The 14,287-nt window shown below is 38.6% G+C and overlaps 1 protein-coding gene across 1 annotated transcript in view; it reads left to right on the top strand.

Moving 5' to 3' along the window:
- Positions 1–14,287, top strand: part of Zzef1 (zinc finger ZZ-type and EF-hand domain containing 1) — a 122,349-nt gene that overhangs the window by 27,373 nt on the left and 80,689 nt on the right. Inside the window, exons 9-13 of the mRNA XM_076871594.1 lie at positions 1,330–1,428; positions 5,654–5,745; positions 6,495–6,643; positions 11,862–11,973; positions 12,972–13,184. Coding sequence (XP_076727709.1) covers positions 1,330–1,428; positions 5,654–5,745; positions 6,495–6,643; positions 11,862–11,973; positions 12,972–13,184 — 665 coding nt within the window. The remainder of the gene's footprint in view (positions 1–1,329; positions 1,429–5,653; positions 5,746–6,494; positions 6,644–11,861; positions 11,974–12,971; positions 13,185–14,287) is intronic.

Consider the following 14,287-nt stretch of genomic DNA (forward strand, 5'->3'; position numbering starts at 1 on the left):
GTTCACAAACTTTGGATATTAGATCCCATCCTCTTTAATAATAGAGGCATTGCTGTGATATTTGTACCTTTGTTTTAATATGATTTCATGATTTAATTTTATGTTTAACTTCTAAAGTCATACAATTAATGTCTTTTAAATCCAATTTCCTTCTACATTTGGAGAGGTAGGGTCCTGGTTCAGGCAAGGCTAGGTAGGAGGGAGAGGTAGTTTCTAGAAGCTGAAGTGTTCTTCAGGAAAGCTGATGATTCAGATTAGTTGTTCTGAGAGGGGAACAGCAGATAATTAGCCAGTTATGGGTTGTGTTAGAGGTTAACAAGTATTTATTATATTACTAAAAGAAGTCAGATCAAGTGTGAAATATGATATATCAAGAACTATGTAATGTTTTGAACAACCAACAATAAAATAAAATAAAATAAAATACAAAAAAAAAATAAAAATAAAAGAAGTCAGATCACTGTAACAAAAATTGATTTTTATTAAAATTGACCTGGATATTTTGGGGGGTGTACTGGGGAGTGAATAGAGGGGCACTTCACCAGTGAATTACATTCCTAATCTTTTTTATTTGTTTGTTTATTTATTTTTGAGACATCTCCTAGAGATGTTTTGAAGAAATAAAACCTAAAACATTGTTTATATATTTAAAATACAATACCAGTAAAACTGATTATTAGCTTCAAAATGATATTTTAGGACTCCATCTCCTACAAAGTATGTTGAATCTGTAGTATTAATCTATGTTATAATATGCTTTGTTTCTGAAACAGTGATTATTTTAGAGACCTCTCTTTGGAATCACTCAGGGACATAGCTCTACTTTTTTCTTTTAGGAAAGCACAGAGGAATAATGTCCACTTTTGCCTAATATCACGCTTTAAAATCAGTAACTTTGCTAAATGTGGTGGCACATGCCTATAATTCCAGAGATTCCAGAGGCTGAGGCAGGAGGAGAGTTCAAAGCCAGCCTTGTCAACTTAGCGAGGCCTGGTCTATAAATAAAATATAAAAAAGGGTGGGGGGCTGGGGTTGTGGCTCAGCGATAGAGTGCTTGCCTAGCATGTGTGGGGAACTGGGTTTCATCTTCAACACACATAAAAATAAAATAAAGGTAATGTGTCCAACTGTAACTAAAAATATTTTAAAAAGAGTTGGGGATGTGGCTTAGAGGTTAAGTGCCCCTGGGTTCAATCCCTGGCGCAAAAATAAATAAATAACTTATTAATGGTGTGGGTAACTATAGGCCTGCATTTCCACCCACAATGCCCACTAGTTTTCATTTTTCATAGAGCTAACTTAAGGCTTGCCTTCTCTTTTGTTTGGCAGGTAAACCTCTCCAGTTGACTCTTCAGGCTTGTGATGTCAAAGGAAAAGAAGACAAGTCGGGACCTGAAAACCTCCTTGTGGAACCGTGGACGAGGGATGGTGAGCAGTGGGTGGGACAATTGCTAGTGTGCTCAGAAGGCAGCTGTGTGAAGTCATACTCTGGTCTTTGACATTTTCAGGCATGCAGTCTTTACCTCAGCCTGTTGGCAACAGTTGCTGAACTATTTGTGTTAGTAATCTGTATCGGTATTAATAACCTATAAGAATTTATAAGTATTTGAAAGTCTGAGAGCTCTTCAAAACTCAAGTTTTGAAAAGCAAATTCTCCTCTTACAATAGAAAGTTATTGCTTTTCTCTGTTTTTTAGTTTGGATTGTCCTTCTGTTGTATTATATCAAAGTGTTAAGAAATTCAGTAGATCAGTAGCACCACACTGCTGAAAACACAGCTAAAAGGAGTTTTTCCCCCAATGCAGCTGATTTGGCATTTGATTACCTAGGAGGAAGCGTCACTCATCCCTAGTATCAACTTAATGATTCTTAATGGGCATTTCATTTTGCTGGTGGTTCTTTTGCATATCCAGGGGGTGTTTGTGAATCTATTCCTCATCCATCTTGGTGGCCACCAGCTCAGTGCCATATATGTGTCACTTTTCTACTTACGGTACCTTTTTGAATCTCGCTGATTTTTAAAAGGAGGGTATAGAACATAGGAAGGCATGGCTTGTTGCTTTGAATTGGTTTCCCTTTGGCTTTCCTCACGGCACTGCTGTCTTCATTTATACATTCTCAGTGTTGCCTCTTCTCTTTCCTGTTTCCTGTGTTCATTCTTAGCACCAATGAAGTACAGACCCCTGGGAAAACATGCCTTCCCTGTTGTACCTCCTTTTCTCAGTACCTCCTCTTAAGCATTATACTTGCACAAGATGGTTTCCCTAGTTTTCCCTTAGCAGTTCAACCTCTGCAGGAAAATTTCCTTCACTGCATCCATGTCCGGCCACTCTCTAGGTCTGTTGGCCAGTGAGGTTGGGAGGAGGTAGAGACAGCTCTTTGCACTTTTCTCCTACCTTACACAGGAAATGTAAGACTTCTTTGCCAAAGACCCTTTGCGTTTTCCTTCATTCTGAAAAATTGGAATTTTTGCCTCTGGAGCATGTGGAACCAAATTATCTGACACCAGAATGAGGAATTGATGTTATTGTTTTATCGGGGATTGATCCCAGGGGTACTTTACCACTGAGCTACACTCCCAGCCCTCTTATATTCATTTATTTATGTATTTTTCCTTTTATTTTTTTAGAGAGAGAGAATTTTAATATTAATTTTTTAGTTTTCGGCAGACACAACATTTGTTTGTTTGTGGTGCTGAGGATCGAACCCGGGCTGCACGCACGCCAGGCGAGCGCGCAACCGCTTGAGCCACATCCCCAGCCCTTATTTTTCCTTTTATATTTTGAAATATGGTCTCACTAAGTTACCTAGGCTGGCCTCCAACTTGGAATCCTCCTGCCTACTAAGCAGCTAGGATTGATTACAGGCACATGCTACCATTCCCAGCCCAGAATGTAGATTTTTAACACTTTTAAGTTGGAAAAACCTACACTAGTTTTTCCTACACCTGCAAGTTGCATTTGCTAGCTCTTGGTGGTGTCTAATTTTAATACTTTGTTATTTTTCTCTGTGTCTGACATGGACCTACCTCTCCTTCCTACCTTCCACCCCCTTGGATGAGTGAATTTTAAAATCTTGCTGTAGCTGATAGCTTTGTTATTTTTGTTGTGATTCCGTGTGGATGGGTGAGGGAGGAGCCCTCAGTTCCTCCTGGGCTTCTCATTACAACTCCCTATGTTGTAACTCAGGTTACCTGTGGGTCTCTTGCTCTGCTATGAAGAAAGGATTCTAGAGACAAGAGCAAAGTCCTTACAAGCAGAACTGCTGGGTTTGGAAGAACAGATTTTTTTTCCCCCTTACAGGATGAAAGTTCTGTTCACTGGTCTACCTCAGGTTCCACCACTGCAGGGATGTGCCATTTGTGGACAAGTGCCACTGTAGTACCCAAGAATGCCAGAGAACGAATGCCAACATTCCAGAAAGTTAACACTCCTTAAAGCCACTGCCACTTGGTCTGGTATTTTAAAGGAAAACTGGAGCCTAATATGATGACACACGCCAGTTACACCAGGATTTAACCAAGCTTCTTGGGAGCCTGAGGCAGAAGAATCCAAAGTTCCAGGGCAGCCTCAGCAACTTAGTGAGGCCCCGACCTCAAAAAATAAATAAAAACTTTAAAATGTAAACATAAAGGTTAATTTAGAAATGAAAGGAAAACTGGCTAGTAGGAACTGAAGTGGAAGATATTAATTCTTTCTTTATTTATTTTTTTGGTACTGGGGATTGAACACAGGGGCTCTTAACCACTGACCACAACCCCAGCTCTTTTTATGTTCTTTATTTTGAGACAGGGTCTTGCTAAGTTGTTTAGAGCCTCCCTAAGTTGCTGAGACTGACTGAACTTATGATCCTCCTACTTCTGCCTCCCGAGTTGCTGAGATTACAGGCATGCACTCTGCTCGGCTTAAGTCCTTTAAATCCATGGTTGATTAATTTTTTTCCCGGTCATTTGAGAGAGTAAATTTGACAAGTAGGGGTAGGGTGTCAAATGATCATAGATATAAAATATCACAACTAAACTTCCAAGCTGGTTTTTTACCCAGAAAAGGAAACACAAGGTTTCATTTTTTAAGGTGTGTCTCCCACTTTAAAAATAACTTAAATGTGAGCTGGAGTATAGTTCAGTGGTAGAGCACTTGCCTAATATGCATGAGGTCCAGAATTCAATCCCCAGCATCGCCAAAAAGACAAAAAAAATAAAAATAAAAAACAACCAAAACCAAAGTTTAAATGTGTACCTGGTGACAGTGTTATATAAAAAATATTGTCTTTCCAATTCTGTTGCTTTAAATTATTATTGCTTCTACAACTTTGAGACTAACTTAAATGGCTGATGAAGCACTTAATTTCTAGGTAATATTTTAGTCGTCACAGTAGACTCCTTTTTAAAAATTATCTATTTATTTTCTTTTGCAATAAATACTTTCAAATAGAGTCATCCAGACCTCTGGGAAAGATTTTAGTTCAATAATTAGGATAATTTTTGGTATTGCTGTTAGGAGAGTTTATGCATTTCTGCCACTATGCCTTCTTAAAATTGTCTACAGAACTACTGTTTGGTAGAACTAAATCATAGCATCTGTCTATGAATTAGTACAGGTTCCTTCAGATTTCATTTTCATTGATTTTAGTGACAAATTTTGCACATTGTTCTATGGAGATTCAGGCTCATAAATTTTTATTTTACTGAATGAAATAAGAAGCATGAAATTGGTTTCAGTCTTTTCATCTTGACAGGAAAAATGGTTGAGAACAAGTCAGGGTTTCAGGAAGAATGGTCATTTAATGCTGATGTGACCATATGCTTGCCTTATGTATAAAGATATTTGAAAGGGAAAGGCAACTGTGAGTCTAGCAGAAGACATTTTTGTGAGTTGTTAAAGGATAATTAGCGACAAAGGTAAATCATGACTGCTGTGCAAATGGAAACAAACATGACATACTTTTTATTAATGGAGAATTCATAAAATACACACAGACCAGTAAGAATACTGAAATTAATTTACAGTTAGATTCAAAATTGCTTAGTTCCATAAGGAATAGTCAGTTTCATTTCCACAGAACACAGTTTTTATTTCCAGCAGGGATCATTTGCATTGCCATCAGGAATCATTTGCATTGCCCACAGAATTATAGAATAGCTTAGAGACAATAAAAGATGGATTTAACCAAAGAACGTGTTAGACAGGATACCCAGTGATTCTTTTTTATCCATTTCAGTGTCTTTTACAATCTTTCCCCCATAGTCTTCTGAAATTAATCCCTCTCTCACCTCTAAGCCTGCTTGCATTGATCAGCCTAGTCAAACATCAGTTATGGTTTTAGGTATGATTTAGGAAGATGATTGAGTGTGCAGTCTTTTGTCTCTGAATTAAACTCACTATCTCTATAAACCTTTTTTTTTTTTTTAATCGTTACTTCAGAGCAGAGCTGCCTGTAAGGTTGAAGAGTTGTGCTCTGAGGAAGTAGTACCTGGCTGGTGCTCTGCTTACTTAGGGCTTTGTCAGGGAAGTTGCATCTGTCCAAAGGTGAAACCTTTACTCATTTTTATGATGGTACCAGATAGACTAGTTACCCCCTTGTTTTTGTGATCTTAGTTCTTAGGGTTGTAAAAATGCGCAGTCATCCTAACTGTACATTTTTCTTTCTTTCAGGTTTTCTTACAGAGACTGGAAAAACCAGAGCAAGTACTATTTTTTCTGCAGGAACTGAGTCTGCCTTCCAAGTTACACAAATCAGAATCATGGTAATTGTCCTATTAACTTCTTTAAGCAATGTTACTACTTATTTTTTTTTAAGTAATAGGATTACATTTTAGAAGGCCATATTGTTACTGTTTCATTGAGTATATAGTGATTATTGACCTTTGTCAGACCTATAGCAGAGGGTAAGGACACAAAGATGGATAGATTAGTGAAATCTGTGAATGGTATGACTGTAAGGATTGAAAAAGAACACTTCTTGAGATGCCGCTTTCTCATTTTTCTATGGCTTAATAAGTCTGAGTATCATTTCACTGGTTTGTGTTAGAGGTTTGAATTTAACCATATTAATTGGAAATGAAATGGCCACAGAATTTTTTTTTTTGTAATGTGTATTGAACCCAGGAGCATTCTACCACTGAGCTTCTTTTTGTCCATTTCAGTGTCTTTTACAGTCTTTCCTCACAGTGTTCTAGAAACTAATCCCTTTCTCAGCCTCTAAACCTGCTTGACTTGATCAAACATCAGTCAAGGTTTTAGATATGACTCAGAAAGATGGTCAGTTGTGTGATATTTTCTCTCTTCAAATTAAAAATCACAATTTCTATAAACATTTTATTTTATTTATTTTTTATTGTTACCTTAGAGCTAAATTGCTGAGATTGGCCTTGAACTTGAGATCCTCCCACCTCAGTTTCCTGGGTTGAAGGGATTACATGTGTGTGTCGCTGCACCCAGCTAACTGTAGAACTTTTACCACTTTGATGTTCTCCATCCTGATCTCTGTTTTCAGGTTCGACGTGGCGGCATTGGTGCCCAGTGTGGCCTGGTTTTTGCCTATAACTCACCTTCTGATAAATTTCATGCAGAGGAACACTTTAAGCGGTTTGAAAAATATGACAAATGGAAGCTTCAGGAGCTCAGGCAATTTGTAAAAAGCAGGTAAGGAGCAGATCAAAAATCTGTGTACTTGATAAAAATGTACTTATTCTCTAATTGGTGAAATATGCTTTCTTGTTTTTATAGAAAAGTACCACTACTATTTCATGGGTTTTGACAATTTTATACACACATTTATTCACTATCCAGTTAAGACATAGCACATTTCAATCATCCCCCAAAAGTTCACTGTCACTTCCTAATCAAGTACCCTCCACATCTAAGGCAATCACCATTGTGATTCCTATCACTGTAGATTTATTTTGCCTATTCTAGACTGTTATATAAATGGAATCATTGTATATCCTTTCATGTCTGCCTTCTTTTACTCAATGTGATTTTAATTTTCATCTATGTCATCATTCATCTTTTTTATTGTTAGGTTGTATTCCATTATGTGAATATACCACAATTTGTTTATCAGTCTTCCTGTTCATTTAAATTTGGATTACATATAATTTGAAGCATTATTAATAAAGCTGACAAGTGTTTTTTTATAACCAGTAGAGGGGGAAAAAAAAGAAAAAGTACCACTAACCCACCACAGTGGATAACATTGACTGCATATGTAGAAATGTGTGTTAATTTGTTTGCTGCTTCCTACTCTGTTCTTTTTATGAGCAGGGTCACACATCTTCAGAATGTCTGGAGAATAATACATTCCTGAATTAGGGGAAAGTACCCGGACACTGGGAAATTTACCCTTATGGAGAGGGTGACGGGGAGTAGAGCAGGGAGGAGAGTGAAGCATGTAATGGAGGAGTTTCAAAGAAGAAAAATGAGATAATATGTTTTAGAAGAACTACTTTGGCTTGTGTTATGTACAGCATGGATGGAGGAAAGCAATCACAAAGGCAGGTGGGATAGAAGGAGGCTGGCACTGTTGCCCAGGAAGTCAGAGCTGGGGTGACCTTGACCAGAGTGGCAGCCACAGCAGCTGTAGCAATGGAGTGAGGTGAACTGATAAAGAGACTCCTAGAATTTCAAAATAGTAGTTCCTGGGAACAGACCAATGCGGGGAGCAAGAGAGAGAAGATGACTTAAGTGGCACTAGGTCTGGGGGCAGGGGCATTGGGGCTTGGGTAGCTGGGGATCTTGTTAGCACCTTTATCTGGGATAGAAAATAGCCCGGGGAGCAACAGGTTGATATAAGATGATGAGCTCAGTGTTGGCCCTGCAGAATTTGACATTCTAGGAAACCTTTGAAATGTCCAGCAGCCAGTGAACAAACAAATTAAGAGCATAGAAGAGAAACTTAGGCTGAAGGGATAGAAAAGGAAGTCATTGAAACGATAGTTTAAAATGTGGGACTAGAAGAGATCACTTTGGAATTCCAGGGTGTGTGGACTTGGAAAAGAAGAGAAGGTAGGACATCATAATAAGCAAGACAAGTGGCACCAGAATATAAGGGGCAACATAGAAAAATTCCTGCAGAGAAGTAGCAGGAAAGCAGGACTGAGGTGTCCACTGTTACCCAGCAATTAATAAGATAAATGCTAAAAGCAGATCTATTGATGTAGTCACAGAAGTCATTGGCAACCCTTGGGCAATGTTGCCTCCCTTATTGCTGTGAGTAAGTTAGAACTCATAGAGCAGAACTGTAGTTTCCATTTATGTACTTGTATTTGACAGGAAATAGAATGGAGTTAATACAAGTCTTTAATTATCAAGTGCAGTGCTGCTTACACTTTAATATGCATTCAAGCCACTGAGAGATGTTGTGATAATGCAGGTTCTGATTCATTAGTTTTGGATAGAGCTTGAGACTCTTTTCTAACAAGCTCCCATGTGACCTTGATGCTGGCCATCCATAGACCACACTTTGAGTAGCAAAGATCTAGAATAAATCCTTCTCTTCACTGAAATTCCTTTGTTGCCTCCCTGACAAATGATCATTCTGCCTCCACAGAGTATTCAGTGATGGAAATCAAGGAACTTCAATGATTAGAATATGAAGCTTTCTTTTTCTTTTTTTCTTCATTACTAGGGGATCCAATCCAGGACCTCACCTAGTGCTCTACTACTGAAATATACCCATTTTCTGAAGTTCACTTTTGTAATTTCTATTAGGTGGTCTTAATTTCAGCCTTCTAAGGCTGAACAATTGTGTCTCATTCCTGAAATCTCCCTTTGCTATGCACACATATTTTTGTTGTTGTTGTTGTTGCTGGGGGCAGGGGGAGTACTGGGAATTGAACCCAGGGCGTTCTACTTACTAAGTAAGCACTGTATCACTGAGTCACATCCTCAACCCACACACACCTTTATTTTTTGGTACCAGGGATTGAACCCAGGGGTGCTTAACCATAGAGCCATATCCTCAATCCTTTTTATGTTTTAGACAAGATCTTGATAAGTTGCTTAAGGCCTCAGTAGGTTGCTAAGCCTGACCTCAAACTTGGTATCCTCTTGCCTCAGCCTCCCAAGTCACTGGGATTACAGGTGCACAGGTGTGCACCTCCACATCTGGCTCCACATATGCCTTTTTAAAAAATGCTTTGTTTTTTAATAATAGCCAAAAATGACACCTAATTTGAAGCTTCTATATCCCACTCTTGGGACATATTAAAATAGTTATTTCCCCTAAATAAAACTGCTGTCAAACAAGGTCTTTCACATCTTTTTAAAATATATGCTTAGTTGTCAATGGATATTATTTATTTATTTATATGTTTATTATGTGGTTCTGAGGACTGAACTCAGGGCCTCACACATGCCAGGCAAGTGCACTACCGCTGAGCCACAACTCCAGCCCCCCCCCACCCTTTTTTTAACCTAAATACAGGCTTATTCACTATTCCCTTAATGATTTTAATGGTTCCAGCCTGAACTACTCTTAAATCCTGATTAGTTGGCCTATATATTAACAGTTTCTTTACAGTGTGGAAATTAAAATGTTAATGTGCACACACCTATCTTCTTGCACATTTTCTTTTCTTTGTTTGAACATTGGTAAGGCACCATGCTCTAGGGTCAGCTGTTTGGCTGCTATGCTTGCTTAAGCACAATAGCATTCAATTCTTGTTTTCCCTTCTTGCCTGCTTTGCAGTATGGTTTAGTGACTATGGTTGCTTCTCTCTTCTCTGACACTCTGCATATTCTGTATATCACAGACATTTCTTTGATAGTACCCAAAGTAAATTGTAAAATCTTCATATGTAGGCTGTGGATGAAATTCATTGATGTGGTTTTGGTCTCAGAGAAGTCTACCTGTTTCTTTTTTTTTTTTAATTTTTATTATTGGTTGTTCAAAACGTTACATAGTTCTTGACATATCATATTTCATACATTTGATTCAAGTGGGTTATGAACTCCCATTTTTACCCCGTATACAGATTACAGAATCACATCGGTTACACATTCACTGTGTTACATATTGCCATACTAGTGTCTGATGTGTTCTGCTGCCTTTCCTATCCTCTACTATTCCCCCTCCCCTCCCATCTTCTCCCTCTACCCCATCTACTGTAGTTCATTTCTCTCCCTTGTTTTTTTCCCCCTTTCCCCTCACTTCCTCTTATATGTAATTTTGTGTAACAATGAGGGTCTCCTTCCATTTCCATGCAATTTCCCTTTCTCTCCCTTTCCCTCTTACCTCTCGTCCCTGTTTAATGTTAATCTTCTTCTCGTGCTCTTCCTCCCTGCTCTGTTCTTAGTTGTTCTCCTTATATCAAAGAAGACATTTGGCATTTGTTGTTTAGGGATTGGCTAGCTTTACTTAGCATAATCTGCTCTAATGCCATCCATTTCCCTGCAAATTCCATGATTTTGTCATTTTTTAATGCAGAGTAATACTCCATTGTGTATAAATGCCACATTTTTTTTATCCATTCATCTATTGAAGGGCATCTAGGTTGGTTCCACAGTCTTGCTATTGTGAATTGTGCTGCTATGAACATCGATGTAGCAGTATCCCTGTAGCATGCTCTTTTTAGGTCTTTAGGGAATAGACCGAGAAGGGGAATAGCTGGGTCAAATGGTTCTACCTGTTTCTTTAAGGGTTAATTGTATCACAAAAGGTTTGTGCCAAGAACGGCTTATGTTACTAGAACATTTTTTTCCCCTCTATTCCAGAATCTACTCTGGATTGTCTTTCTTCTTCTTGTCATAGTTCCCGGAGTTTGTTGCTGGTATCCATGCAGCCTGAACTATTCTGAACATATCTGTCATGTGTTCCTAGCTTGGTAACTGTATCACAGCCAGAATAGTGTAATGTTTTAGGAATGTTATTTGAAAAGACAGCCACCTTCTTCTTCTTAATTATTTAATTCCTGAAAAGGGAGTAGTATTAAAGAATGCAGTTTTTTAAGGGCTGGGGTTGTGACTCAGTGGTAGAGCGCTTGCCTTGCACATGTGAGGCCCTGAGTTGGATCCTCAACACCACATAAAAACAAACAAACAAATAAATAAATAAAGTTCGGTCCACCTGTAATTAAAAAATATTTTTAAATGCAGTTTTTTAATAGATATGCATTTTTTAAATATTTATTTATTTGTTTTTGAGATGGGGTCTCACTGTGTTACCCAGGCTGGTCTCAAATTATATACTCAAGCAGTCTTCCCATCTCAGACTCCTAAGTATCTAGAACTGCAGGCACATACCACCATGTACAACTAGTACCCAGTTTTCAAAAAGAAATGGCTCACAGTTATGTTTCTATGGCTTCAAGGCTGGAATGCTTTCCTGGAAGGATTTCTTAAGGAACAGGAAAGAATTCTGAGGATTATGAAGGCTGGGGTTTTGGGGTGTTTTGTTTTATTTTGTTTTGTCGGAGCTCCAAGGTGCGAAAGTGTTCATCTAGGCTGGTCATACACATATTAACTAGAACTAGGGAAGAAAATAAATCTCTCCTTAGTTCTTTCTAGGACTGCCCTTGTTTGAATCTTCCTCCTGAGAATCTCAGTTAAGGCTCCTCACTTCATGTTTCATTCTTTAGATGAGCTATTTATTTAGAGAAGCACACTTCCTTCTTAGTTCCCAAATTATATTTGAGTCTGACATAGTTCCCAATTTACAGATAAGAAGTCTGAGAGATGGAGAGGCAATTACCATCAACTACCTTTTGTATTCCAAGCAGTACCAGGTGCCACACCCGGTCCCTAATTGGTCACTGACAGCCTTTCTATACAAGCTAAATGCCACCAGGTGATGCCTCACTTGACAAACACTAGAGAAGTTTAGAAATAGAAAAATGTTTTGTGATTACCCTTGTGTTCACAGGATTGGTTGCTCATCTGATGACCTGGGAGAGGATGATCCTATTGGCTGGTTTGAGCTGGAAGAAGAGTGGGATGAAGCGGATGTCAAATTGCAGCAGTGCAGAGTTGCCAAAGTAAGCATGAGTGTGGCCTTCATGTGTTTGCCTGCTGCCCTGCTTTTATTTTGTATACATTGTACTGCTTGTTTACCAGCCCTGTGCCAACACTGAACCTCAGAGAAGGATTGACCTCGAGGAGTTTCTAGTCTAGTGAAAGAGAGAGATGTGATATGGGCTGTGATAAAGGGAATTTCAGAGGGCTTTTGCAGCCCAGATGCAGAATATTCTACCCAGCCTTCAATTCACTCAGGAAGGCTTCCCAGGAATTGTGATATGATGCCAAGTTTTAGAAATTGACTAGCCTTCATCTTTAGCCAGGCTAAGATATGTAGAGTAGGCATCTCAGGTTGTGAGAGCAGTAAGTTCATGTAAAAATGCAGGAGAGATGTTTTTCCATGGCTGCAAAAGAAGCAATGACCATCTGGCTGCTTAAATTTTTTTTGAACCTCAAGCATAAATCTTACACGTAAGAGAATTAAGAACTATCTTTAGGACTTACACAAATCAGATGCTCAGTAGATATTTATGCAGTTAAGTAGTAGATTATAACTTAAACTCTAAGAAGCAGGTTGATTATACAAAAGTTGGACTTTGAAAATAGCCTAGCTTTAGCAGATAAGACTGTTTCCTGGGCTTCCAGCACATGAGTTGCATTTATCAGTTGGGGACTTGGAGACAGTTCCTCAGGGCATTGAAGGCATGTGTGTTTTCATCACATATCTGATTTTTGTTTTTAAGTGACCATACTAAATTGCAAATATACTTCTCTTATTCTGTTTTTGCCTTGAAGAGGGCTATTTCTCTTAGGATGATCTTTACCAAAACCTGCATTTGTACTATCTATTTTTCTGTTTGTTGTAGATACTGGACGTAGATTTTGTATCCAAACTAGTGGGCATGATGGTATCTAATAAATTATTAAAACCTGGAACCTCCCCACAAAACTCTTTTCCCCACTTTTATTGTATTTAGGGATTCTGAGTCCTCTTGAAATCTCTTTTTTCCCCTTCTAGTATTTGATGGTGAAGTTCCTCTGCACCCGTCAGGAGTCGGCAGAGCGCTTGGGAGTGCAAGGCTTGAGCATCAGTGGGTACCTCCGGCCTGCAAGAGCAGAGGCAGAGCAAAACATCCTCTGTGCCCACTGCAGAAAGGACACAGAGAGTGTCTGTGGAGCCACCCTGCTCCTCAGGACCCTTCAGTTCATCCAGCAACTCGCCCATGACCTGGTAGGCTTTCCTCAGTTGTTACACCACATTTCTTTAGGAAAAACAAATGACAGTGTTAAAAGAAATGAACACCAACCAGTAAACCTGAGTCTACTTATACCATGGCAGTATGAATGTGTATAACAGACATCATGCTTCTGTAATGACTTTGAAGGGCCAAGGAAAGTGGAATATTGGGCACTTATGGCATTAGCCAGTGAAAGACTAAGTGGCATGTGGCCATTGTTGTGATGTCTCCTCTAATAGACCTGCAAACACTGCTTAAAGTTCTCTAGCCATAGGACTGGGTGTGTAGCTCAGTGATAGAATGTCTGCTTAGCATGCACAAGACCCTAGGTTCCCACCTCCAGCACTATAAAACAATAAAATTAAAAAATAAAGGGTCCCCAGCAATGGTTGCCCGGGGAGGAAGGTAAAGTAAATTCATGAGGCTTATGTCATTTTTAAGTCTTAAGATAATTATTATTGAAGTTTAGGTGAATTTTATTTATTTACTAAAATGTCAGGATTTAAAATCATTTGTGGGTTTGATACCAACTTTTATAGCCACTAATAAAACCCAATAACAATTTATTCAATGGAAGATTACTATAAACATTACCATGGAGTACGCAGCTCATCTCAGGAATCCAATGGAGCCCTCTCATGGGTGTATACAACAGTGTCTGCTCCTGGCTTTCATTTTCTTCAGGACAGTTAGAGGCTGGTGACTCAATGTACATATATGACTAGTTTGGTTTCTGTCATCTAAGAGCTCATATTGCAACAGAAAAGAGCAAATTAGAGGGAGAGACCTAGGAATAGCAGGTGGATTTACAACAGAAGTTCAGTCCGTAATGCAGGAAAGGGTCGAACAAGTCCTGGACATTAATCACCATCAGATAAAGACTGTGCTGCATTATGAAGTCAGGAAACTTTTGCAGATGTGTGTATGGTGTGTGTGTTAAGAGGGTTGTGTATATATATATATATGTACATACATATATATAAATATGTGTGTATGTACAATATATATAAATTTATACAATATATATAAATTGTACATACACATACATATTTTAGAAAAATTTACACCAGAAATAGTTCCTGACAAACATTTAGTA

This window comes from Callospermophilus lateralis, chromosome 11 (assembly GCF_048772815.1).
Source record: "Callospermophilus lateralis isolate mCalLat2 chromosome 11, mCalLat2.hap1, whole genome shotgun sequence".
Lineage (NCBI taxonomy): Eukaryota > Metazoa > Chordata > Mammalia > Rodentia > Sciuridae > Callospermophilus > Callospermophilus lateralis.